Source organism: Diorhabda sublineata, chromosome 5 (genome assembly GCF_026230105.1).
Source record: "Diorhabda sublineata isolate icDioSubl1.1 chromosome 5, icDioSubl1.1, whole genome shotgun sequence".
Lineage (NCBI taxonomy): Eukaryota > Metazoa > Arthropoda > Insecta > Coleoptera > Chrysomelidae > Diorhabda > Diorhabda sublineata.
Genome location: NC_079478.1, coordinates 4,164,457 through 4,190,843, shown reverse-complemented (window position 1 = coordinate 4,190,843; position 26,387 = coordinate 4,164,457). Strand labels below are relative to the sequence as shown.

At 32.2% G+C, this 26,387-nt stretch overlaps 3 protein-coding genes across 3 annotated transcripts in view; 1 reads left to right on the top strand and 2 right to left on the bottom strand.

The window, feature by feature from the left end:
- LOC130444236 (inactive dipeptidyl peptidase 10) overlaps nt 1-26,387 on the top strand; it is a 217,597-nt gene that overhangs the window by 43,060 nt on the left and 148,150 nt on the right. The gene's annotated exons all lie outside the window — the stretch shown is intronic.
- On the bottom strand, nt 11,471-17,583 carry LOC130444239 (uncharacterized). The gene is made up of 3 exons (XM_056779302.1): nt 16,982-17,583; nt 14,147-14,391; nt 11,471-12,113 (listed from the first exon to the last, which is right to left on the bottom strand). Exons 1-3 carry the CDS (start codon nt 17,400-17,402, stop codon nt 11,577-11,579), a joined length of 1,203 nt encoding a protein of 400 aa, XP_056635280.1. The 5' UTR covers nt 17,403-17,583; the 3' UTR covers nt 11,471-11,576.
- On the bottom strand, nt 19,981-24,482 carry LOC130444238 (uncharacterized). Its single transcript, XM_056779301.1, has 3 exons — nt 22,699-24,482; nt 20,867-21,111; nt 19,981-20,625 (listed from the first exon to the last, which is right to left on the bottom strand). The coding sequence occupies exons 1-3, from the start codon at nt 23,117-23,119 to the stop codon at nt 20,071-20,073; spliced, it is 1,221 nt and encodes a 406-aa protein (XP_056635279.1). The 5' UTR covers nt 23,120-24,482; the 3' UTR covers nt 19,981-20,070.

The window sequence follows — 26,387 nt, the reverse complement described above, 5'->3', positions numbered from 1 at the left end:
TCGATTTTATTTTGATTTTTATTTTAAATAGAACTCTATTAATTATGGTATATTGTTATACAGTCTTTAGAAACAGTTCAGTTTCTGCCTCTGAAAACGATCAATTTTTTATAGAAACGTATTTTAGACAGTATTGGTCTAGTGGTATAGTGAATAGTGCTTTTTGTGATGATTCGTTTTTATTTTAGGTCTCTCTCCATAGAAAATCAGTTTAAAATAACAATTTAGACGCTGAAGTTTGTAGAAACGTTTTTATCTGTTATTTTGAACTGTTCTTCTATGTAAAGAGACCTAACATCAAGACAACTAATCACGAAAAACATATAAAAAGATCTAAGAAGTAAAAAGTTAAAGTAAATAGTGTTTTCAGTACGACCTTTAACTCACTACGAAAAACCGAAAATAAATCTTTCAGTTCTAAATTTCAGGGAGAAATAATAAGAAAAATTATTTACTCCTTTACAGCTACGCAGAAACCTTTCATAGAATAAATATTAGAATTGGCTGCGAAAAGTTTGACATATTTTCGATATTTAAATCGTTATTTGTTGATGAATTGAAAATGCAATTACAAGGCGACTATATTTACTTTTTTTATTCATCAACACATAGAACAACAACAAAATATCAATTTAAAAAAAAATATGACTTTCGACTTGCATCCCAGCTTACATCTAGTAACTCGCTTAATGTAAAATATTAGACCGCCTCTCGTATAACATAATAGGATATAAGTTTATTATAAGTACCAAGGTGACGCTCTTAAAAGATTGATGCTTCATTGTTCTCCTTCAGAACCAGAAAACACATGGTGCCAAATCAGGCGAAACAGGCGAATAGATGATTTTCACATAAAAACTTCATCTCTCTACTTCGCAGTTTGGACGATGAATTGACGTGGACCAATAATCACTGACTCAAGGTTACACCAGAAAGACACAATTTTTAGCGAAGTTGCTAACCTAAAAGTATACAGAGTGACCCCCGTATTACAGAAACTTTAAATTACATTTTTCAATGTTGTGTAACTTTATCGTAGCAGTGGACTGCATATACGTATCTCTGGCTGTGGCACTATCTGATACATAACTACATAGAACATTATATGATCACGTTTCCGTTTCCTAGCATCAGCATAGCTTCGTAATTTTTCAAGCCATTGAACATTTTATAATGGAGTTTCACATGCTGAGTGTTGTACGACCCATTTGTGTGTCCTAAATCGATGTAACTATTCATATGTGGGTCACAAAAGTGTAATGCAACTTTTGAAAAATGAGAGAAACGTATCAGAAATAAAGAAATAAAAGAGGCGCATTAATAGAATTAAAATTTTATAAATTTTCATAATACTTAATAATATAATTTATGTTCTTTCGTCGTATTTTTTTGTCATTAATATCAATTTTTTGGTACTAGAGTTGTCCATAAAACGATTTCCAAGGAATTCTGTTAAGCACGATTTGACAGAACTGGCGTGTATCTTGGCTTCCAGGCTTTCATTTGATTCTCATGTCAAGTGCAAAAACGTTTTCTGGAGGACATTACATTCCAATTGTGTGAGGTGTATTACGAAAAGTATAGGAATGTGCTGCCTGTATGCAAATGGTGTAGAAAAGACGAACGTACAGACGTCCATGACCAACAACGTTCTGACTGGTCGTTTTTGGACGAAGTGGAAGAAGCAAAATATGTCAAGGTTTGTGCCAGATGGGCGCCAAAAATGCTGACGGATGACAACAAACGGTAACGTGTGGAAGCGGCCCCCAGTGGTCACCATCTTTTTTCTAAATAAAAGAAATGCATTTCACAACTAACGTAGAGCTGTTTTAAGCAGTCCTCAACGCAGTGACAGACTTCTACGACACAGGTATAAAGAGGATGACACACTTCATGCAAAAATGCATTGATCTAAATGGCGATTATGTCGAATACTAGAGAGACGTCTAAGCTTTCCAAACATGTATTATTCAGTGCTAATAAACATGTTTTTCATTGTGAAAATTCGTTCGGAAACTTATTTTTTGGAGAAGGCTTATATATAAAATACACTATAATAAGTTACTCTAGAAAATTGGTAGGATTATTTTGTATTTATATAATTAGAAGCCCACTGATACTACTTGAGAAGACGTTTCATTACATTCGTTAAATACATTGTAATACCATACTATAGTCTATTTTTTTAATAAGAGATTAATAAAATGATGAATTATTTGTAATTTTGAATCAAATGTCAAAACTTTTTTTCTACTGTCCTGTACACTTATGGTTATAAAAGACCAATAAAGGCCCGGAAACTTGTATTAGCCCAGGTACATTTACTCTAGGTTTATATTATAGTGGGTTTTAATACTTTCCCATACATAATAAAATAAAAAATTGATGAACTATGATAAAAACGGGAAGAATCAATGATTAAGGATTAAATTTTTATTGTTGAAAATATATAATTATGTTAGAGTTTTTTCCAACTCGTATCAGGTTATCTGAAACGACAGATTGGTGTCTTTGGCCACCATTACGGCCATCTTTAAACTTTCGACACAACACCGTCACTCATGAAGTTTACCCCATACACACGACTCATTCTCCGATGGATTTCTGTAGCACTATCACTATCACACTTCGCAATTCACTCTTGGCGGGAGCATTAATAATGTCGGCCACGGAAGTGGCTGTAGCACAACGCCGACTGACGCCTGAATGTCAACAATGGCGGAATGTGTAGTGCGAGAGCTTCGCAGTTGCCTACAGCTTTTTCTGCCCACGGCGATACTTCAGTAACCACAAATCCTTCTCTATTTGCACAATTAGTAACGTTCCATATTCGATCTAATTTAAACTGGTTAAATTTACAATTTCGATAAGCTTCCGCAAACGCAAATACAACAACCTAAGCCATTAAATGTATTTAGTTGGGAACATTCGCGTGAAATCCGATAATTTATATATAATAGTTCATTTATAAATAATTCAATCAATAAATGATTATTCATTATATTCAATTCATACGTTGTCACATGAAGTAAATAAATGACTATAGTTTCTTGAAACCTCCCAAAACTAATAAGTGCTACACGTAGTGTTGCCAACAATTTATATTGTATTATAATTGAAATAGAAAATGCTTATTAATGTTCTTGATTTTAAGTCTCTTCCTATTTAAAATTAGTTTCTATAATTTTTTTAAGACAGATGAAAATTTGAACCTTCGACTTCTTTAGTCTTTATCAAAATATTTATACAAATGTAATTGTTTGATTTAATCAGTAATTATGTAATAGTATTAACGACTCCAATTTCAAATCATATCTTAACAACCAAATCAACATAAAACTGATGATAAACAAATTAACTATACCTCTGGAAGTTTAAAATGTAAACAGTAAGAAACAAAAACATCAAATTCTAGTCAGTCATCGAAAAAATCATTCGGACGGCCCTGACTATTGGTTACTAAACGCAAAGTTAGGTTAAACATACCATCATTGGCATTGCTAAAACATGTTTCCAGTTTTTTTTACACTATAATTTATAAATGATCAAGATTCTTTAACGCCATAGTTCAATACATATAATATGCTTTTTGTCTCTAAATTTTCTCTAAAATTTTTATCATGTAGCCTGATTACGTTTTTCTTTTACAATTGGACATATAAAACCAAGAATATCCTCAAGCTAAATCTACAACTTGTCAACTTTACTTAGGAACAACCACCATTTGTATACTTCATCAAACTCGAAACGATTTGACAATAAAGCCTCTATTCAGTCAAAGTACATAGAATTTCTCAGTGAAAAGGAGCGAAATAACAAAAAAAAAAGATTCCAAAAGACTACTTAACAATTCATAGGGTATTTATAACTTCCAAGCTTTCAACTAGTGACTCTTTTCACTGCTATTTAGTAGCTCATTCTCTGAAAGAAATCCAAGGTCATTGAACACAAACATACAAGCAAGTCGTGTTTATATATTTCGAGAAAAATAAATATTCTACTCAACAGGCCAAATGTATTCAAGCTTCTTCGGGTTTTTAGATCTCTCCAGTATTTTGACAAAGGGCAACAGTTAACCTAAAAATTAAAAAAATATATATTCAAATAAAGGTGAACCTTTCTTAACATAATAAACAAGTCATGGGTTGATTTTTATTGTCTATTTTTCCTTCTGAGAATTTCAAATACCATTGGAAATCGTTAAAAATAGGTAAATTTAAGATTGGAGGCGTTTATTTCATCAAAACACGTAAATTTTCGAAATAGATATGCACTTGAGATAAATAAGTCAACAATGATAGATTTTTCCAATAAAAAGTTCTTTCAAATCACTTACGATCTAGATAAACACTCATAAGTAATTTCATTCTAATTTCTGCGACAATTTTTTACCGTTATGATTTATATCCTGATTGATAAATGGTTTGTAGGGAAAATCATCAACCTTGATCAATGCTTCCTTTAGCTGGAAGCCACTGTCTTCAACATTTGATCAGTTGCAGGGAGTGGTAGCACTAGGAAGCAGACTGAAGTAACATAATATTCGACTTGATGTTGCTTAAATGCGCATAATGCTTGTAGAAGGCCAAGATACCGTCTTGGCCAGCGATGTGATATTGTATTTGCTATTGATAGGATGGTGGATTACTGCTTATGTTTATTCGAAGCCGTGTGATAGCTGGACTAAGATGATGTCCTACCCAATCATCAGAATCAAATATAATTTTTACAGCAACACGCCATAGATTCTTGCGCAGTTAATGTTTGAAGTTAAAGGGGTTTGGAGTGAGGTGCTACGAACAAACATCGAGTCACCACTGCTTAGAGATTTATATGATATATGGGGTTGCCAAAAAAATCATTTTTCTGTACACAAGTAAATGGAAATGAGAAAAAATGGGTAGAAAGAATGAAAGTCGAGAGTTGGATGGGCCTCCAAGGTAGATGTGACTATACAAGTTGATGAAATTTCTCACAAATATTATCAGTTTACTCTTGCTATCAGACTACACCAGAAGAAAAAACGTTGATAACATTTAATCGCGAAAAAAACTGTCTTTTAACCTTATCAATCATATCGGGTCTGATTTATCTAATCGCTAGCGTTATTGTAAATCATTTGAATCAAAAGGTTTAGTATTGTATACAATGTCCTCAACATCCTTATAGAAAGAAATATAACGATGTAAGATCAGGCAATCGCGCTGGCCTTTCCCTCGATCCTCGCCTCCTTATCTACCGATTGGGAAATAGTTTTAGAAAATGCACTGATAGAATTATGGTGTTACATCCTACTGGAACCATGTATACAGAAACTTGGCTCCTTCCAAAGTTGGTAAGACAAAATTTTGAAGTAGCTTTAAATAACGATCCTGTCTACAAATTAAACTTTTGAGGGTATACCATGTGTTTTCCTTATACAATGAAGATTTTTCTTCAACTAACCAACGCTAATTTAGCTGATTATCAAAAAATGTAACGCTTTCTAAGGTATCTAGTATCCATTCAATACACTGGCAGCTGTTTGTTTTATTTGTCGTACATGACCTAACCTAACCACTTAGGATATAGGCGAGTTACTTCCTGTTGTATTCAGGTTTTATCTCCGTAGTTCATCAATTTTAAAACGGTTATTTGATACATTTCTGATAATCAAACCATTTTTAAGAATATAAAAATACAAGTAGTATTATTTATAATTATTAAATTGATGAAACTTCATGTGTTTCACATTTTTTCATAAATATGTACAGTTTATTCCACTTTGCGTTTAACAAATTATGTAGATACTTTATTTTGCATACTAGCTTGAATCACTTCTTATCTTTTATTATAGCTTATAGCTAGGAGGTTTCCTTTTGTTTGAGTCTTCTCACGTTTTCCAAGAGCGATTGTTGGAAATGTACACATACAAAGTTATACAGTTACGAATAAAGTTCGGGATTAATCCAATTTGGTGCGAATATTATTTCATCGCTACATTAATTCGAAAAACAAAGTTCATCTCATTACACAGAATAACTTGGAACGATATTCAAATATTGAGTTAACTCGGCAAATTTCTGCTATTGACGCAACAGTGATTTATATAGTACGGGACTTGTACTGCAGAGCTATTATAACGTTGAATTACAAGTTTGCTTTCTCAAAGTGGCTTGTTTCGGTCCTTATGGGTTCAAATTATGGTCTCTTTAGAGATATCGTCGAAGCTATCCATTAAATACTGCCCCGGAAAATGGGAACACCATTCATAAAGGCAAATTTATATTTTACCTACAAATCGGGTGTGTTACAAATTGATATCAAGGTTGGGGTTGTTTCTAAGAGACAAGAATACCAATCCAGAAATGTAATGGTAAAAGGGGGAGTTTAAAACAGGATCGAAGACCTAAGATACCAATCAAAATGACGATACTATTGACAAGAACTGGATGCAAATATGTCACTATTAACCACGCTATTTAAAATAGATTTATATGCGATTTGACGGTTGATATGCACAAGGTGGAGAACTTTCTGGTGAAGAAAGGACGACAGTCCCAGAAGGATTATATTAGCCACGACGTTCCGAGAAACAATAACAGACAATGAAGAAATGACGACGTATTCATAATTTCGATTAGAACTCATAGTTACCATGGTTGTAGATAGGTGGAATATTGATTAAGGAGCCAGCTATACCTATAAGATATTTTGTACAAGAATCTGCATCTAATTATTTTGCTTCTAAAATACTATTTCTTCCAAAAGAAGCTATTTTTCTAGATGAAGGTCTTCAAGTCAGATGGCTGCGAAAATCTTGATCAGTAGTGAGGTAACAGTGGACTTGGTGATTGGATGTAAGTAAGTCCAGTGAAGATGCTTCCGTAGTCAATCAGCGATTTAAAAGAATTCAATTGTCGCTTTGGGTTCAAGATAGATGTGATTATTGAGATTGAAAACCCTATCGAGGATGAGCTTTTCTATTCAATATTTTGGAACTACTACGAAAATGTATTGATATCTAGTTACCCTAGATCAGATCCACGAATGAACAAAATTTTGCAACGAACAATAACTTATTAGTGTCAGTGTAAAGTTTGACGTCAAAAAAGTAAACCAGAGTTACGCAATAAATTAAGAGAAAAAAGATGTCCACCGAAATTGTGAAAATCGAAAAATTGGAATATCGAGCCATCATCAAGTACCTGTATTTAAAAGGGTTGAGAGGTAAGTAGATTTACGAAGATATGCTTAATACCCTTTGGTGATCAATGTCTTTCGTATGCGACCGTGAAAAATTGGACTGCAAGCTTCAAAAGAGGTAAATTTTCCATTGAAGATGATGACCTATCGGGAAGGCCAATTTCTGTGTCAGGCCTCGAAAATATCGATGCAGTTCATGACATGATTTTATCAGACCGTCGAATTGAGCTAAAACGGATATCTGAAGCACTGAAAATTTCATACGAACGCGTTCATCATATAGTTCACGTCAATTTGGACATGAGAAAAATTGCTGCAAAATTGTTCCTCAAATGTTTGAATGTTGACCAAAAGCGTGCAAGGGTAGAAGCATCGCGTTCGATCTGTGCTCGATTTGATAACAATGTAGACTTCTTAAACCGAATTGTTACTATGGATGGAATGGCGACAATCTGGTTCTCCAAGACCTCCAAGAAGATTCATGTCCAAAAATCTGCTGTAAAAGTTCTTGCTTCAGTTTTTTGGGATTGTAATGGGGTAATCATGATTCATTTTTTGGATAAGGGTAGAACAGTAACTGGAGATTACTATTCGACATTCGACCACGGAAAAAAATTAAAGGGGGAAGACGTGGAAAGCTATCTAAAGGTGTTTTGTTTTTGCATGATAAACCTCATGTTGCCATGCAAAAAATTCGTGATTTAGGGTTTGAATTACTAGAAAAACCTCCTCATTTATCAGATTTGGCTCCGTCCAACTATCATCTCTTTTCTCAACTGAAAAAAAGTTTAAAAGGTCGTAAATTTTCGTCCAACGAGGAGGTAATAAAAGCTGTGGAGTTTGATTTGCAGAGCAAGAAGAAACATTTTTTTAAAAGTCTAGAGACGTTGCAGGTTCGCTGTAATAAATGTATCCAATTAAGAGGAGTAATAAAATATTTTGAAATTTGTTTTGTTTGATTCTATAGTAGGCTAATATATCCTTGTACAAATCAATTTTTCTATAGAAATAATGTTACCAAACCAAGGATGTTTTTGCTTGTTCCACTGACTAAAAAAATTTTTTTTGGTAAAGTCGAATACAATAAACTAATCGATATGATTCACAAAGTTAGAATAGATAAAAGGGATGTTGGAAATACACCTAAGATATAAAATGGGAAATCCGTCTAGGATACTAATTCTTATCCATTGTTATTCAATTTATAGTTTGACCTTATATTCAAAGATATTCTAGTAAACTTATGTTATGGTATAAGAATTAAGTACAATGGGATACATCGATAATCTAGACTTCATTTTTTATCTCATCGAGGGGTTGCAAGAAGTTCTTAATATTATCAATGAAGCTGGAAAAGCTATGTGTCAACAAAACAGTAACGCATAATGAAATTTATTGCCGGTCAACTCGACATTTTGAGAAATTTTATACTTTTTCCAACGTTTAGGGCAAGATTAATTTCTAAGTTCTAATCTAAAGAACGAAATCGAGTAAAGCAATTCTGACATAGGCAATTTTTCCACTTCAGCAGTAAAGAGAGTGACCCTCTTGAATCTCCAGTGTTATTTTTGTATGAGTAAAAGAATGACGTTACAAAATTTATAGGTTCTCATAGAATTGAAGAGGCATCATTAGAAATAACCGAAATTATTTTTCGCCAACCTAGTATTTATGAACAATGAACACAAATTGTCCTGATTTCAGATAACACGACATAAATTACTGATGTATATCTGATATTTTGTATAAAGTCCGGGTGACAATTTACCCATATCAGATTAATACTAGCCTAGTCCCTAATGAATCCTAATTGTATAATAAATTTTCATGAAGGATTAGGTATATTCTTGATAAGATGACATACGTTCTATTCTGCTGGATTTAATCGCCGTATATTTATTGTTACTGATTCGAAAATCGTAATATGTTTCATTTTGATACCTTGTCATTGACCAATTGTAGAAATTTATAGCTGGAGATATCTATAAATATAATTCACTAATTTTTCCCATGTTTCGTAGGCTATTAAACAAGTTGAAAAAAATTTATGCGAGTCACTACACAAATTTGAGCTTAAATACAAAATACTAACGTATATCGATGATTTTTATACAATATCATATAATAATGGATGGAAAAGCCTATTTTTCCGTTTCCTAGCAAAGTAATAACACCAAAAGAATAATAGATGTTGAGAATAAAAATCTCTGTATAACTTAGTGAAGGAGGAAGATACAATTGAAAACATTAACAGAAAGACATCAATACAACATTTGGCGCTTTTTTGACAAGCTTTCAATTTTTTTAGAAAGCTTAAGAGATACTTATTTCGTCTAGAAATAAAGTGTGTTCGACAAGTTGTAATAAAATTTTATTTTATAAAGAAGTGTATTGAATTTACGTAGTAGAATTTTGTGTATGGAGTTTAAATCTCTTGTAACTTGGATCTCAGAAGGTTTAGGTCTTGAATTATGCGAATGCTTCTCGTTTGACTGTAAATAGGGTCCTTAAATAGTAACCGTTTGGAGCTTGGAAGATTTTACAAGATAATATTTTATCAATTACAATAAATGTGATTGTTTCACTTTATAATATCGAAGTAACAAATATTTCCAAGGTTTAACTTAAAAACTATCAGTTATTTGTACAAAATTATATCGTTCCATCTCCTTTATTTAATTTCGAAATCCTTAAGAAAGCCAGTTTTCTGGTTGATTAATATACCTTTCAAGTCCATATTACCTCAGATTCTCTGACGATATTTTATAATAAATTGACCATAATTTTGTAGGAAATATCAAGTGAGGGAAATTGTCGAGAAAAATCTGTTTTATAAATCAAGATGTCAAGATGTCTTCTTTAGTTTATTTAGGAAAAAAGGGAAAGTGCACAGAATACGAAAGGTATCAATATATACAGTGCTAGGTTTTACCCGCGGTTTCGCTCGCATTGAATTCATTAAATAAATATCAGACATTTGATGATCAATTTTTAAAAATTTGAGATTTATTGAGATTAACAGCAAAGCTAAGCTTGACGGGAAACTGAACCCTTTTGAATTGGAATGGAAGGTCAGTGGGTATAATTGGAATCGCCATTGATAACATCTAGCCTCAAAAATTTAAATAGTTTTATAGTGACAGAAATAACTAAGAATATTTAGAAAAAATCCAAACATCTGTAACTATGGTCTATTGGAATGGCTATTCCAAGCTAGAACTTTATTACTGGAATGTTAGCTAGCGTTGAAGAAGCTAGATTTTGAGATTTTTCAACAAATAATTTTTTTATCTTCCGTAAAAAATATTTTTTATATCCTATATTAATTCTAATACCTCCAAGAATATGTGTACAATGTTTCGTGATGATCGATTAAGTGGTTTTCGTTTGCATGCGTAACAAACTTACATTCACGTTTGTAATATTAGTAAGGATTGCTTTGGGGAGAATACTAATAAAAACTGAAGATGCACGTGTAAGTATCAGTGGCGTGTTCTGCTATGTATCCTTCGTAGAAGTTTTATTGTCTTTGTCATATTTTTATTTATTTTCTCTGAGCAAAACTGATGGCTTGTTGGAAGGGTTGCCACATAAGAAAAACATGAATCATGGAGGACTACTTTGTGTTTTTATTATACTTACTACTTTAATTTTATTGTTTTTAAACAAATTTTGAAATGTTTCAATTACCTTTAACGAGAACGACAACTTAAATAGTTTTAATACTTCATCATTGGGGGATATACTGTATATAAAATGAATTGTATATAGTTTCTTCTCTTAAAATGATTCCCAACTCACAGTAGACAACATTCCCCTAGTAGTTTCTCTTTCCACTAGACTATGTGGCGTCAAACTTTGATTCTTTTTTACTTTTTTTTGTTATTACAGATGAAGACTCTGAAAACCTTTCCATAATTTCAAGAATTTACGAGCGAAAAATGAAAATAAACAATTTTTCCAATAATAATAAAAGCTCGTTAGTCACAATAACTTTTTTATTTTATTTATTTGGCCACTAAAAGAGTTTTTTGGTTCACAGTTCTTTGATAAGAAATATTTTCAATTGCTTCGTTGAATAAACCAAGATTCGAATTCCAATTTATATTTATTGGAAAATTTTACGTTACATATACGGTTTACCGTCTTTCCACAATTTTCTTTATCATAAGTGACTTGTGTTTTAAGGCATGTTTGCACCTTTCAAGAAATTACTTCACCTCCATTTACTACACGAGTCTCTAGACTCAATTTTCTAATATTAGGAAGGGTGAATACAACTCTATTTTTTTTTGTTAAAATGTTTATTTTTATCTACAGGTTATAGACATATAAATTATATAATTAATATAATAATAAAAACAATAAGATGAAATCAGAAGAATTCAATTTCAAATCCAGTTTTTCCTTTCACAATATTCTACAATTAATTGCATCTTCTCTTTGGCGAGGTAAGGAGTTGCCTTTCTCATCTCATCTCGAATACTGTTGCTGGATAAATCGTCTCGTGCCTTCCCACCTTTTCCCTTAGGTCCAAAAACAACTAGAGGAATGAAATGAAGTGCCCAACAAAGCGCTTTAGATGCGTCTTCCTGTAATTCTTTTTGAAACTCAGAAAATCTGTAGTCTTCTGTATTACATTCTAGTTGTTTCAGATTCTCTATCAATTCTTTGTGATAAAACCTAATTAAATCATCAATATTTTCTTCAAGTACTTCATTTCGAACGCTAGTAAAAAGGAAATTCAGCAAATCCATTACCGGAGATTTGTAATTATAAACTTGAAAATCGACGAATTTAATATGTAGTGGCTTTTCTTTGTCATGTTTTATCATTATGTTATTCACCCAAAGATCACTGTGAGATAGAGTTGCAAACGGCTCCCGTGGTTTATATACAAGTGAACGGTCCTTCCAAATCTTCTGTACCTACAAAAATCATTATTAATTGTTATGTACTCTTACTATATTTTGATAAGGATCTTCTAACGCTAATTTAAATAAGGTTTTAAGACAACATGGACTCACGAGGGTTGCTACTTAAGTAGAATAAATATTTATAATTGGATATTTATTTCTCATACACAAAGATTAATGATTCGTCGTTTGTCTTATAAACGTCTTTTGAATCATCGCTGTTGAATTTTTTCGATATTTATTTGCACCAATAAAAACAAGCTTTTTTAGAATAATTGTTAAATTATGCGGTATCCAACAGCGAACAAATCGTTTTGAGAGCCAAATAATCATAGTAGGGTTACTTGGAGTTTCCCAGAGTTGAATCCCGTAGATTTTAAAATTATCTTAAACTTTTCTCTGAATTGATTACTCAATTGTTTCCCCATGCTTTCTCCATGTCCAGATATTTGTCTCATTTTTTTTTGTTCAATGTTCTTTAATGTAATTGGTCTTTTCTCAAATTAAATGTTGTCATGAGTTTACTTAGTTAATCGAATCTTGAATTACCACATCCAGATTTGAAATTTTTTCAAGATTTTTTGTAAAATTTTTGGTATGGTTTAAAAAACTGAAAGATTAACTTTCATCAGCAAACGTTGCTATCTATATTTACCACGCGGTTGTCAGATCAGAAGTACAAATTGTGATGTGAGATTTTTGTATACGAAATACCTTGTTTTTAGTAATTTGTACGTCTAGAAATGGAAGTCCACCACGAAATAAATGTTAGGTTGTACATTGTCTAAATGTTAAAGGAATGGACCCATAAATGACGCAAATAACATCAACACATCATAACCAACAATAAAATTTCAAGGATCTAACAAAAGTATTAGAGACGTTTTTCGTTAAAAAGTATTTTGAAAGGTGATGAATATATGTTACGGTTAAATCTCCTTTCAAGTTAATTCTAGTTTTGACCTGTTTTTATTAGTTCAAACTAGAGTCAACTACATCTTTTTATTGGGCAATATAAATTGGTATTAATTGAAATAAAATTTAATAGTACGTAGCTCTGTATTCTGTTTGTGCAAAAAATAATATTCGATGTAATTGAAAATCCCACGAATGTTTAAGCTGCCCAAACTTCTATTAGAAAAAAGTTAGGTTATGTTAGTTCTAAGTTTTAGAACAATACATATTTTTTTAACTGAAAACACTTCTTCTCATTGGTAGAACTCCCTCAAGTAAGCAAATGATTCTATTAAAGAAGAAAAAATATCTTTAACCATTAAATTGTAGTCTTTCCTAGTAAAAATATAGAAAACAGTAGAGGCGTATGAAATTTCACGTATGAAAATCGACATGAGACAATATTTTATAAGAAATAGAATATTTTGAAAAATGTTACGATTATTTTTGAATATTGAGAGACTTTGAGTGATGGATTTTTTGTCAAAAGTGTTGGCCAAAAGTTGAAATAGAAAATTAAATGTGCTCACGAATGGTCAGAGGAGGAAGACAAGTTTGTTAATTTTGCGCAGAATATAGTAGATTTTTGGAATATGAGAAAATCTTTTTTTGGGGATGGGTATTCGTTTAATATCTAATGGAAGATCCAATTTCTTTCTTTATGTTGTGGTAGTTTTCTCTGGATATTTGGTAGAAACATTCTGCAATGTTGAGTATTGATCTGTGTTGAGCAATATATTTTATTAAAATAATTGGAAGAATTACTAGATTTTTATGTTTGTCATATTATTTTAGAGCTTGTCTTTCATTTGGGTGGGCAGCTTTAGATATAATAATATTTCTAGCCTAATGTTTCCATATCACTAGTGTCTACCTTTCCACTAAGATGATTTAGTTTGAATGATTTATATTTCCATTTCTATTACATATAACTTAAAAGTGTTTCAAAATAATATTGTAGGAAATTTTGATCAGATCTTTTGATATTCATTCGAAAAAAATTATTCTTTGGATAACTTTTACTTATTTGCTAACTTACCTTCTGGATGGTAATTTGAAGTTTCATCTCATAAAATTATATAAATAATTACCTTGGTAACGGCAGCTGCACATTTATCAGATTCGAATAATATTTCCGATATAAACAGAATGGTATCATTCAATTGATGGTGAGGTGTCATTTTTTCATCCAAATGTGGTCTAATATCTTTTTGAAATAGTTCTGGTTTTTGTATTTTGATTCCTAACGGTACGGCATGCAAAGCAGCTAATTCTTTCAGAGTTAATTTGGCTTCTTCCAAGTTGTAACCAATATAACGATCAAGATTTCTGTAACCTACAATTTTTTTTTTCAAAATATATAAATACATGAAAAACATGATGCTTTTGCCAAAAGGTTTTTAGGAGATGCAAAGAACAACACCTTTAAATTGTTTTCATTCCCAATAAATAAAATTCTAATGATGAGTAAAAATTATTGTACAAGGAGAATTTCCATATTATTAATTGTGAATTTAAGTCCAAGGAAAATGATAATTTACATTACAAATAACCAAACTGAAAGATTTTGACAACCACAAATCAATTCAAATTCCTCAGGCACGTTGCCTATTACCATGAAATTTCCTAAAAAAAACCTACACGAATATTTCTTAAAATGTTTTACTGTTCAAAGACAAATTCTATACTATATTAAAGTTAAATAAAATTAAATTCATCCACATCAATGAATAAAAAAGATAGTACCGTCCTATCAGAATGAGTAAAGTTAATATTCCTTATGCTAATAAAGCTAAATATCTGGGTATGTTTCCAAACAGAAATCTAAACCTCCACGTCAGAATAGGATTCAAGGAATGTTATGTGTGGCAAGTACTGATGTACGGAGTGAAAACCTGGACCTTGTTAGCTCAAATGATCAAAAAACTTGAGACGTGGCTCTATATACGCATCCTGAAGATACCGTGGATTGATAGCATCACCAACGACGAAGTACTAAGACGCATTTGTCGTAAAAGAAAGTTGTTGACAATTATTAAGATAAGAAAAACATCTTACATAGGACACATCGTATGCAACGACAAATACCTACTGCTAAAGAACATAATGTGAGGTAAAATGAGGTAAAATAGAGAAAAAGGCATCAGCAGGAAGAAGAAATCCTGGCTCCTTAACAAAAGAGAATGGACAACCTTCAATGAGAAGATGACATGAGAAGAAGAAGATGACTCTCGACTTGAGAATTCAATATAAAATATGTATTAACTTATAGGAATATCATCAATACACCTTGGTACTTTGGGAACATTGTAATTCATCGGGATTTTCAAATGGAAACTGTTAATCAAATCACGTGAACGTCGAGACAACACAACCATGACCAGAAGATTTAAGAGAATTAAACCCTTTGAGTGAGTGCAATAATTATTTGTCAAAAGACCAGAGGATAATGCTGGTTTTACTGTTATTGAAACGTTGCACTGTGAGGTTCACTATTGAGTAATACCCTAGTTACACGTTTGCCAATCTTAGTAATTTAGGTTAGAGTGATATTGCTCATTGATCTCTTTCTGGTCAGATTGGAATATCTCAAACATTCCTCTCGGTAAGGTGTGTTTATAAATGAAAAATAAAAGGAAAAACTTTTTTAATAGACCAGCTCCTAACCTTGTTAGTTGAATAACTATTTTTATTATTTATGGGGGCACCCAGTAAACAATTATAGATAGAACAGCACTCAACATTCAAATTCTTTTCTATCTCAGTGTTTAATATTTTTTCAAGTATTAATTAAACCATCATTATAGGTAATTATATGAACTCATTTCTATGACATTTCATCTGGAGGTAAATCTAGAGGTAAAAATCTAGTGCCTTTGTTTTATGAAACTATTTTAACTATTTCTAGCATTTTCATCTAATTGATTAACTAAAATAGCATTTGAGATCAAAATAGATGCTTAAAATGAAAACAGTTTATCTACAATGATTTTATCGATACTAGACAAACCGTTTGAACTAACAACTTCACGCTGAAATTCTTCCTCTGTACTATTTCACACAAAAACACCAGACGTTGGTAGCAGATGATTTAAACGTTGAATAAAGATTTTAATGGAAAAGTAATGGAATCAATTTATCGAAAAAACAATACTAAAAACTGGTTATCAGATGTGAAAGTTCGAGAGTTTAACATAGCCACAACCAGAGCTCAGACACTTGTCGTATCTTTAGATCATCATTTGTATCGCTCTCTTATAGAATGTGCTGCCTGTGGAAGATTTCTTCAGCTTGTCGTCATTGCCAAAATGATTACCGAAAGGTAGGAGTTTTTTGAGGCGTAGAAAACGTGGAAACCGCTTCGAGGGCTATAGGGTGGATGATCTATTAAATCTTTTAAAATAGCTAAACCGTATTTGTACGAGTGTTATCATGGAATAGCAAAACACCTTCAGTAAGCATTCCACGCCTCTTGTTTTGAAAGGCACTTATTATTTCCTCCGTGCATTTAAGAGCTTTATCACCAACCGAACCTCGCAGGAGGCGGGGTAAAAAATGAGAGTTTCCATTTCTGACTACTTCAACCATGGCTACTGTTACGAGGTGAGGTCTTTCCGGCTGGTATATGATTGAGAAGTTCCGCTACATATGTGGAATTGGCAAGGCTAATAACTTTTACTTTAAATGAGAAATCATCGGGAATTTTACTTCCTGGATGGGCATAGTATTAAATAAAATACACACTAATCAAGTTTACTCTTAAATTATATTTTTCACGATAACTCCAGTTATATTATACATAACTGCTCATTGTATGTTAGTTGATAATCAAAAGACAAAGAATTCATAGAAAATTATCAACAAAATGTTGTTGACTAAATAAATCTAAATTATACAAGTAGTTCAAAGTGTTATAACGATCTTACCTGAAATTATCAAATCTTCAAGTATAATTACAGCGTCTCTATCGACAATATCACTTCCATTCAAATTCAAACGACTACCATATATTTCAGCAAAACAATTTAAAACGTTTTCTATTTTATGTTGTTTTTGAAATTGTTTGAAAATAGGTACCAGTTTTTCGTAAAATAAGATTTCACTTTTAAAAGTTTCTTGAATATTGAAAATTTTCTGGAACAATTCCATCTCTGGAATTTTCTTAGCAACAGCGTGTAATACTTCGGTCTCTTTGGTAATTTGATTTTCAACGGTTATTGTAAGTTTCAGCAATTCACCTCCAAAGTTTTCCCCGGGGGGAACCAAATTCGTAATATCACTATGAATAATTTTTTTGTTGGTACCGAGGGTTTTCGATAACAGGTTTTCGAAACTTTGCAAAGACATGATGATTAACTGTATACACCTTAACGATAACTGAAATTATTATACTCCTTTTTTGCTAATATAATTTTATTATTTATAAATGATACTTTTTATCAAGTGGTTGTATTATCATGGCACTTTAAAAATGCTTCAATTCCAATTAGATAAGTAAAAAACTGATATTGAAGCAGCAACCTGAATCGCTATTTTAGATTTGATATTATTAATATATTAAGTACATCAATATGATAATGTTAATGTTACTAAATTTATCAAATCTAAATTTTCCATGTTACCTAAACAAATTTGAAACACTTGATGTAACAAATGCATTTGACTTCGTGTATAGGTATTGTACAAGCACTTTTAGATCAAAAAAATATTACCATACTTAAAACGCACTGAACCACAAAGATTCGTCATTATTTTAACCCCATGAAACATCTATTATGACACAATTCTTAGCCTAAAAATACCTAAAACGGTTATGCTAACGATCTACATCCTGAAGAATTACTTGTAACTCTGGTAGATATTTAATAAATAGCATATCGCGGGAAAGAATACTGAAGTGTCACTTAAGGTCGACTGCATGGTGTTTAGGCAGCTGATAATAGAAGTGAAGAGTACACGAATCACAACTAAACCAGAAATGAGATTAATTTGAAGTCTGCATAGATTAGAAAACCATTATGAAGATACATCTTTTGAATGCCTACAAGTAAACTGACGCGATTAACTTCAGCCGTTTTGAATCAAATCCCAATATAAAGAGAAAACTCCTACAGCTATCTATTCATTTGATAATGCTTACGAAAATTCAAAGAAAAGTAGCCACGATCCCCGTTTGAATGTACCGCTCTAAAGTATTATGATTTTTTTGTGGTTGCGCTCTATTTCTTTTGTAGGTTATTAGGTTTGTGAGAACATTTTAATGCAACTTACGGTATGTTCTTAGGTTATATTTCGGTTGCATTTTCAAGTTGATCTGATAAAGAAATAATCTAACTGTGATTTATATTTATATATCGTGAGTCTACTTGAAAATTCACTATCAATAATCTTTGCCTATCCAATACATGTTTTATCATATCTATAAACTCGAACAAGAATTAATATGCAATGAAAAAGTTGCAAGAAAGTTCGATGTCGCACTCATGCACTTAAGAAACTAGAATTAGAGGCAGAGCAAGGAGATAGCAAGAAGAAAGAAAAAAATTCACACAAAAAAATTAGTAGAAAGAACCAAAAAATGGAAAAGAACAGCAAAATTAATATTCATAGCTGAAGAAATTTGGGAAAGCAGTTATTATAATTTAGACGACTAGACCCATTTTCAGTCCCAAATAGGGACAGCAACTGTAGTGGAGACGGGCAAATTCTTTCAGAAATTCACTCCTACAGTTGCCGAGTTCGTGTTAGTTGAATTTGTGATAAAAAAACATAAAATCTTTTCTAGGAAAAATTAATGAAACTATCTTATTATCTTCGGAAATAATAGTGAGGAAGGTTAGGCTAGGCTAACAGGATGATCTCCACTTTTTAGCCGAGATTCACTCGTGATGCCCATGCCAAGTTTTCCAGTTTGCAATGAAGTGATTCAGGTTCTTAACACCCAGCTTCGCTGCTTCTTCCAGACATTCCAATGTTTTACTCCCCATGCATTGTAGTCGTTTCGACGCCAATGCCGTGCAGTGAGTGCATTAGGTGTTCTATTGTCTCTTCCTCTTCACTGCATTCTGCACAGAGATTTGTTATCCATTTTCCTGAGTTTGGAGCCTACTGCAGTGACCGGTAATCACTGCTAGGACCCTTCGGATCGATAGAGGCAAAGGAAGAAACCATAACTAATATATCCTCATAATATTTATACTTTAACTCTATTAACTTTTCTATTTAATAATACTTTATTAACAAATAAGGACGCATGCTCTCATCATGATCAACTCTTCGTAAATCACTTTTTATTTCGCGCAAATTTATTTTTTTTTCTAGCTATTGGGTGCAGTATGGTTGTTGGTACAGGAAGAATTCTAAGTTGTGAATAATATTTTAAAAGCGGAGGATTAAGTATCTCCACTTTCCGTTATGGTTAAGACTATGTAACTAAAGTAAAAGAGAAAAGGATTTCCATTGAAAAATGTTCAACCATTATGACATACAAAAGTAGCTCTACGAAAAATGAATTCCAAATATTGAAATTTGGTTTACTAAAAAACGTAGACGTACAAACTATAGGTAATGGATTCATGATTCGTTTTTACTGATTTGAAATTACAAACTCACTTGGACAAAATCTGTACCAATATGATGGACAAAGGCAGCTGCACAAAAATATTAATTCCGCATATTAAAATTTGGCTGAATAGGAAGAAAGGATTTACGAATTATCACCCAATACACATAGGGCATGTTTTTTTTATGGCTTATTTTCACAGCTTTATAATTGAAGATTCTTCCTAACGTGGAAGTTACTACAAAGCAGACCTTTTTCGTCATCGCAAGTGACTTGTTCAGGATAGTTTGAACTATTCAAGAAATCGTTTCACCGTTATATATAACACGACTTGGTTGATTTATGAATTTTCAAATAGTGTACAAAGTACAGAATTTAATTTATTTTGCTTATTTTTTTATCTAGATAACATTATACAATTAATAATAAAAACAATATCAAAATGATTTAATTTCAAATCCACTTTTTACTTTCACAATATTCTACAATGAATTGCATCTTCTCTTTGGCGATGTAAGGAGTTGCCTTTCTCATCTCATCTCTAATTTTGTTACTATTAATATCGAAATCTCCATGGGGCGATGCACCAACTTTTCCTTTCGGTCCGAAAATAATGAACGGAATGAAGTTAAGTGCCCAACAAAGCACTTTATAAGCGTCTTCCTGTAATTCTTTTTGAAACTCAGAAAATCTGTAGTCTTCTGTATTACATTCTAGTTGTTTCAGATTCTCTATCAATTCTTTGTGATAAAACCTAATTAAATCATCAATATTTTCTTTCAGTACTTCATTTCGAACGCTAGTAAAAAGGAAATTCAGCAAATCTATTACAGGAGATTTGTAATTATAAACTTGAAAATCGACGAATTTAATATGTATTGGCTTTCCTTTGTCATGTTTTATCATTATGTTATTCACCCAAAGATCACTATGAGATAGAGTTGCGAAAGGCTCCCTAGGTTTATACGAATCTGGATTGTTTGTGAACAGTTTCCAAACCTTTTGTACCTATAAAAATAAAATGATCAATATTTAGTTATAATTTTTCAAATTTTGACCCAAAAGCGCTTTTGTTCAATCGATTTGGATCTTTTGTACTATCCAATAATATGAAGTCAAACTTTGGAATGCATAGAACAACATATTTTCCACATAATTGAGACTATCACCTGGATTTTCTTTTTAATATTAACAGTTCGAAATTTCCTTCCTACTTTTATGTGAACGACTACGTTATTATAATAATTACCTTGGTAACTGCAGCTGCACATTTATCAGATTCGAATAGAATTTCTGATATAAACATTAACGTATCAAGTATTCCCTGTTGAGGTTTGAATTTTTCTTCCAAATGTGGTCTTATATCTTTCTGAAATAGATCTGGTTTTTTCATTTTTATTCCCAACGGTACGGAATGCAAAACAGCCAATTCTTTCAAAGCTAATTTTGCTTCCTCCATGTCGTAACCAATATAACGATCAAGATTCTTGTAACCTACGAAATTGTTCAAATACATGTAAATAATCTGATTCAAGGATATTAAATTCTCATACCTAACATTTCTAAACGGTTTTTGTATAAATCGTATCCTAACTAAACGGGAAATTTCACTAATAACTAGATCATATCATTATTTTAAACTCATTTGGGCTTAGCAGTTTCCATACTTCACATTAACCCCGTATATTATTATAAAAATTTTTATTGAATCTTGATACCAACCTTAGTCCTTCAATAATTTTATCTTCCATCTGTTTTCTATTGTTGAATATTTATATATCATTTTAGTAAGAGTATTATCTGGTATCATGTGAAACGCTACATTATCTATAAGAATGTGACGGGTAGACAGCCGCACGCCATCCAGCGGAGCCATCAATAATTTAATGGAAACTATTGATGTGTAGCCACGGACAATCCTCTAGATATTTTTGATTGTAACTAGACAGAAGTTATCTATAACTGGACACCTTCGAAACTTTCTATGATATTTTAGAATTATTGCAAGGACATTTATAGGGCAGGAGCTCGTAGAAAAGCAATTAGTTGAATAATGAAGGTACGATTTTTTTAAGTGTGATATTAACTTGTACAATTTGTACCCTTTCCTGGGAAACTTTACAACAGCTTTATTAGGAGTTAACCCAGTTCCCAGTTCTAGATTTTGCTAGAACACTAAAAGTTTGTTATGGTTAGTCAATATCCTGACTACATTTGGAATGAAGCATGCACATTACAACGACCCTGAATTGGTTACCAACCGATTCGGAGTCGATTCTAAACTGGACCCGCGAACAAATATAAAAAACTATGTTAACAGTTCTCAATTCGCATGGAGACAAAATATATATGTACCTTATTATAACCTACAGTTAGATTTATGATTTAAAAATTTTGTATATGTTTGTAAGATGTTGGTAAATTGGTTTCTTTTACAATTGAGTTAAATTTTGAATATTACTGAATATACTCAATACAGAAGAGGCCATTTCGACATACGGGCGATCTAGGGTTGACCAGAAACTTGGAAAGCTTAAAGCATAGAAGAAACGTCGCTGACCTGACTGTTTTACAGATACTACCACTAGTACCACTACCACGGCAGATGCTCTTCCGAGCTGTCCAACATAATCTTAACTAGGGAAGTGATCTACTCGACAGGTAGACGTTGCTCATGAACACTGACAGATGACAGAACGTCAAATTACCGGGACTATTTTCTTTGGAAAAGTGCAAGTCCATTACCAAGGCACGTCTTTTGCGAACACTACAACCTACATAAAAAGAGTATAGTCCCAAGAATTGTGTGCAAATACACCATTTCACAAATTGGAAGTGTATCAGGATTCGTGCCTAATCGATAATACAATAAACATGTTTGTTAATAAGTCTACTAATCTAATATCCAACAGAAAAACTATAAACGTTGACTGGACCGTTACAATTGCGCTAATTGAGCATCATTTGTGCCCACTCACGACGAAGGTGGTCAATGACACTACTGATAGTTTGATTGATCCAGGTTAGGCAAAAATGGACTCTGATTTTCACAAATAAATATATCGGATATAACGATCTTACCTGAAACTATCAAATCTTCAAGTATAATTACAGCGTCTCTATCGACAATATCACTTCCATTCAAATTCAAACGACTTCCATATAGTTCAGCAAAACAATTTAAAACATTTTTTATTTTATGTTGTTCTTGAAATTGTCTGAAAATAGGTACCAGTTTTTCGTAAAATATGATTTCACTTTTAAAAGTTTCTTGAATATTGAAAATTTTCTGGAACAATTCCATCTCTGGAATTTTCTTAGCAACAGCATGTAATACTTCGGTCTCTTTGGTAATTTGATTTTCAACGGTTATTGTAAGTTTGAGCAATTCACCTCCAAAGTTTTCTCCGGCGGCAACTAAATTTGTAATATCACTATGAATAATTTTTTTGTTTGCACCGAGGGTTTTCGATAACAGGTTTTCGAAACTTTGCAAAGACATGATGTTTGACTGAATGCAACTTATTGATAAATTAAATTTTCATATATCTTTTCCACTAGTACGATTAATCTTTTATCATTTGTAGTTGATAAAGCTCAACAAGTGGACCATTGTGATGGAATACGTAAAATTGAAATGCATTAATTCTTATAAGATAAGTAAAAAATAGATAAATAACAAACTTAATCGGAATTTTGGAATGTTATTAGATCATAAATTATCATTTAAATATCCTTAGATATTTTTAATGTTGAATACCTTGATATGACAATGTAAATTGCCTTATAGTTAGAGAATTTATCACGTTCAAATATACTACTTCTGACCACTCCGCAGCGGTGGTTCCTTGATATATACAGAGGTCGCCATAATTTAGTCAAGAAGTTTGCATGAAGAGGGAAAATGCAGCGTCAAAATCAATTTATGAAAAGAAATTCTAAACGGTATTCGAAGATGGGTTACTGCAAGTGTTCAAATTGATGCCCATCTTGCATTTAAAGCAATGTTTCTCAACGGAGAGTCAGGTCCGGCGAAGCATGTCAAGCGAAGAGTTTCAAATTCTTCAATTGCAGTTCGGAGGTCCGGATGGGTGCGTAGTCCTTTTGGCAAAACTCGCTCCTTGAGAAGAAAAAATCACAGGGTGTGGTGTGGGCCACTCAACGATTCCTCGTTCTCCAAAATGAACATTAAGGTACTCATAACGCGTTGAGCTTTTATCTCCCTATTCTATTAATTATTTTTAATCATTATACGATCAATAAACCAGACGCCGATTTTTTAAAAAATAGTCGAGATATTTTTGTTTATTGCACATCGGAATATTGGACCTGATCGGCCAGTTTCCTGTCCCTTTCCACCCCCAATCTAGAGCGATGTTCGAAGTTTAATCTAGTACATGAGCACAAGGAATCAGTGCACTTGTAGCTAGCGAATGTAATCATTGTAGTAACGGGAATTTAGATAGAGTGATAGATATTAGAGTACAATATTTAAAGACAGTTAATATTTATTTTTTATAGTAAAATTGAAGGAATTGGGCATCCGAAACCAGAGTATCGATCTCGAAAGCAAAGTTATGAATATTATCATATTTTGAAAATAGAAAAACATGACTGGTTGTAAGGGTGTAATGTGGGTAATAATTTTAATTTATTTCTGTGGAAGCGAGGACGCAACAGAATGGACAAAAACTGGGCCAGTATAACAGATAAACGGAACTGCACAAAAATATTAATTTCGAATATTAATTAAATTAATAAGTCTTACGTCACTACACAGACAGTATGGGTTTCCATGGCTTATTTTTACCTATATACAACTACAGACTGGTCAACTGATCTTTACTGCTATTCACTGTTTATTCAGATTCGGAACTTGATACAACTGAATTAATATCACTTTATTTTCTCAGATAAACAAACTTATCTGAATATTGTGAGAACGTGATATGAAAACCTCAATTCTATTGATCTGTTGCTCATTGTTCTCAGGTGTAACATTAGTTACAGAGCAACAGACGCGTGCAACATTTCAGCCGCGGCGTACACACCATTTTTTAGACGACGCACAAGATCCAAAACTTTTTCAATTACACTGAGAACAGAAAATAAACATTTTACTTATTGACTCTGGCGTGGGTTCGAGTAACTCTCCATCACTGATGTTTTCTTTTTCATCATCATTCATTTTATTCATAAATTTAGACAAAACTAATTTAAGGTTATATAAGATCATCGAAGTGAAACTGTCAACTGTCAGTTGTCAGTTAAAGTTGTCTACTCCAGAACGTACCGAAAGTGTCACTACATGGAACACTCAAAACGCATCTTTCGGTATATAAATGAATACAGAACGAATAACTTTCATATGGCGTCGTCTAAAAATTATTTTTTTATTCATATATTATTGTCAATATCGTCAAAACGTCCACTTTAATTTTATCAGAATATACATTTAATATGTAGAAATTAAATACTTGTTCATATCTTTTTACGATCAAACTATGTGAAATTAATTATTCTTGACGAACAAAATTGCCACTTACGATAAAACGAATAATAAAAAAACATCATAGAGATATTCTTTGAAGTATGTTTGCGAATAGATAAACGAGTATAATGAATAATGATGTGGATTTTACTTTTTAGTCCAGTCATTTTAGGAGTTCTTACTTGAAATAAGTGATAATAACCTGGTTATTCACGTTCATTATAGTTTCTGGAATATATCCTATCTGTACTTGAAATAAGAAAATATCGCTTGTTACATACTCTATTCTAGAAGTTCCCAAATGGTTTTTCCTCGTAAACCACTTTCAAAATACTTATTCCTAGTTTTAGTTAATACATATTACCACCTCGTCAAAAAATCATATCTAACTATGGAAATTCAAGTACACACCTGTTGTAGAGCTTCCCGTGGATCCCTAGGGATGTACCTTGACCATTTTTGGTAATCACTGCTATTCAATGTTACATAGGATTGACTTCACAATATTTAAACTAAAGAATTAATGAGCACAAATATACTGAAGATACATCAACAGCTTCATATAAACTTGAACAAAATGGAAAACATATTCTCGATTGTATCTGAAACCAATGGTGATATTCATTCACAATTACATGCATTTCGATAACCTAGTTATCATCTTCAGAGACTAAAGTGTAAAGAGTTTTACAGTGTAATTGTGTGTTGGTGTAGCGGTAGTGTAAACAGTATGAATTTACAAAAACAAAAAAGTTTTAACTCACGATACAAATAATAAAAGATTAACAAGAAAAAAAATAATTTATATAAATTATAATAAACTCACTATTTATGTCAAAATGGAAGCTAAATTTATTATAATTCAATCAATATAGTATATTAAAAGGGCTATTACTTATGGGGAAGATTTTCGCAACAGAAGCTTAGCATGATTAACGCAGTATATGCTAAATAAGAATGAAAAATGAAAATTTTTATTTTTGCTGACTTACTTTGCCGTGATGGGCAACGAGCGAACTATCCGTCATTTCATGCAGGATGGAGTTTCGCCATTTTACGCGTTAGGTGTGCAGGAATGTTCATTTTGGAGAATTCATTGGCAGACGAGGATTCGTTGAGTGTCCCGATCGGTCATGTGACCTGATTTATTTCTGTAGGGCCTTCTCAAGGACTGCGTTTTTGCAATTGAAAAACTCATCTCGATCCACCGAGTTTCGCTAGTTTTCCGAATTCAATCGTAGTCGCATTTCGGTACAAGATGAATTTTGTGAAGGTCGTC

Bases quoted from the DNA above. Each gene is read 5' to 3' on its own strand.
- LOC130444239 (XM_056779302.1), bottom strand. From the start codon at position 17,402: ATGTCTTTGCAAAGTTTCGAAAACCTGTTATCGAAAACCCTCGGTACC. The intron at 14,392-16,981 runs GTAAGATCGTTA...AAAAAATTGTAG, and splicing joins TGAAGATTTGATAATTTCAG to GTTACAGAAATCTTGATCGT. The intron at 12,114-14,146 runs GTAATTATTTAT...TGATTTTTGTAG, and splicing joins GTGCAGCTGCCGTTACCAAG to GTACAGAAGATTTGGAAGGA.
- LOC130444238 (XM_056779301.1), bottom strand. From the start codon at position 23,119: ATGTCTTTGCAAAGTTTCGAAAACCTGTTATCGAAAACCCTCGGTGCA. The intron at 21,112-22,698 runs GTAAGATCGTTA...ACAATTTCGTAG, and splicing joins TGAAGATTTGATAGTTTCAG to GTTACAAGAATCTTGATCGT. The intron at 20,626-20,866 runs GTAATTATTATA...TTATTTTTATAG, and splicing joins GTGCAGCTGCAGTTACCAAG to GTACAAAAGGTTTGGAAACT.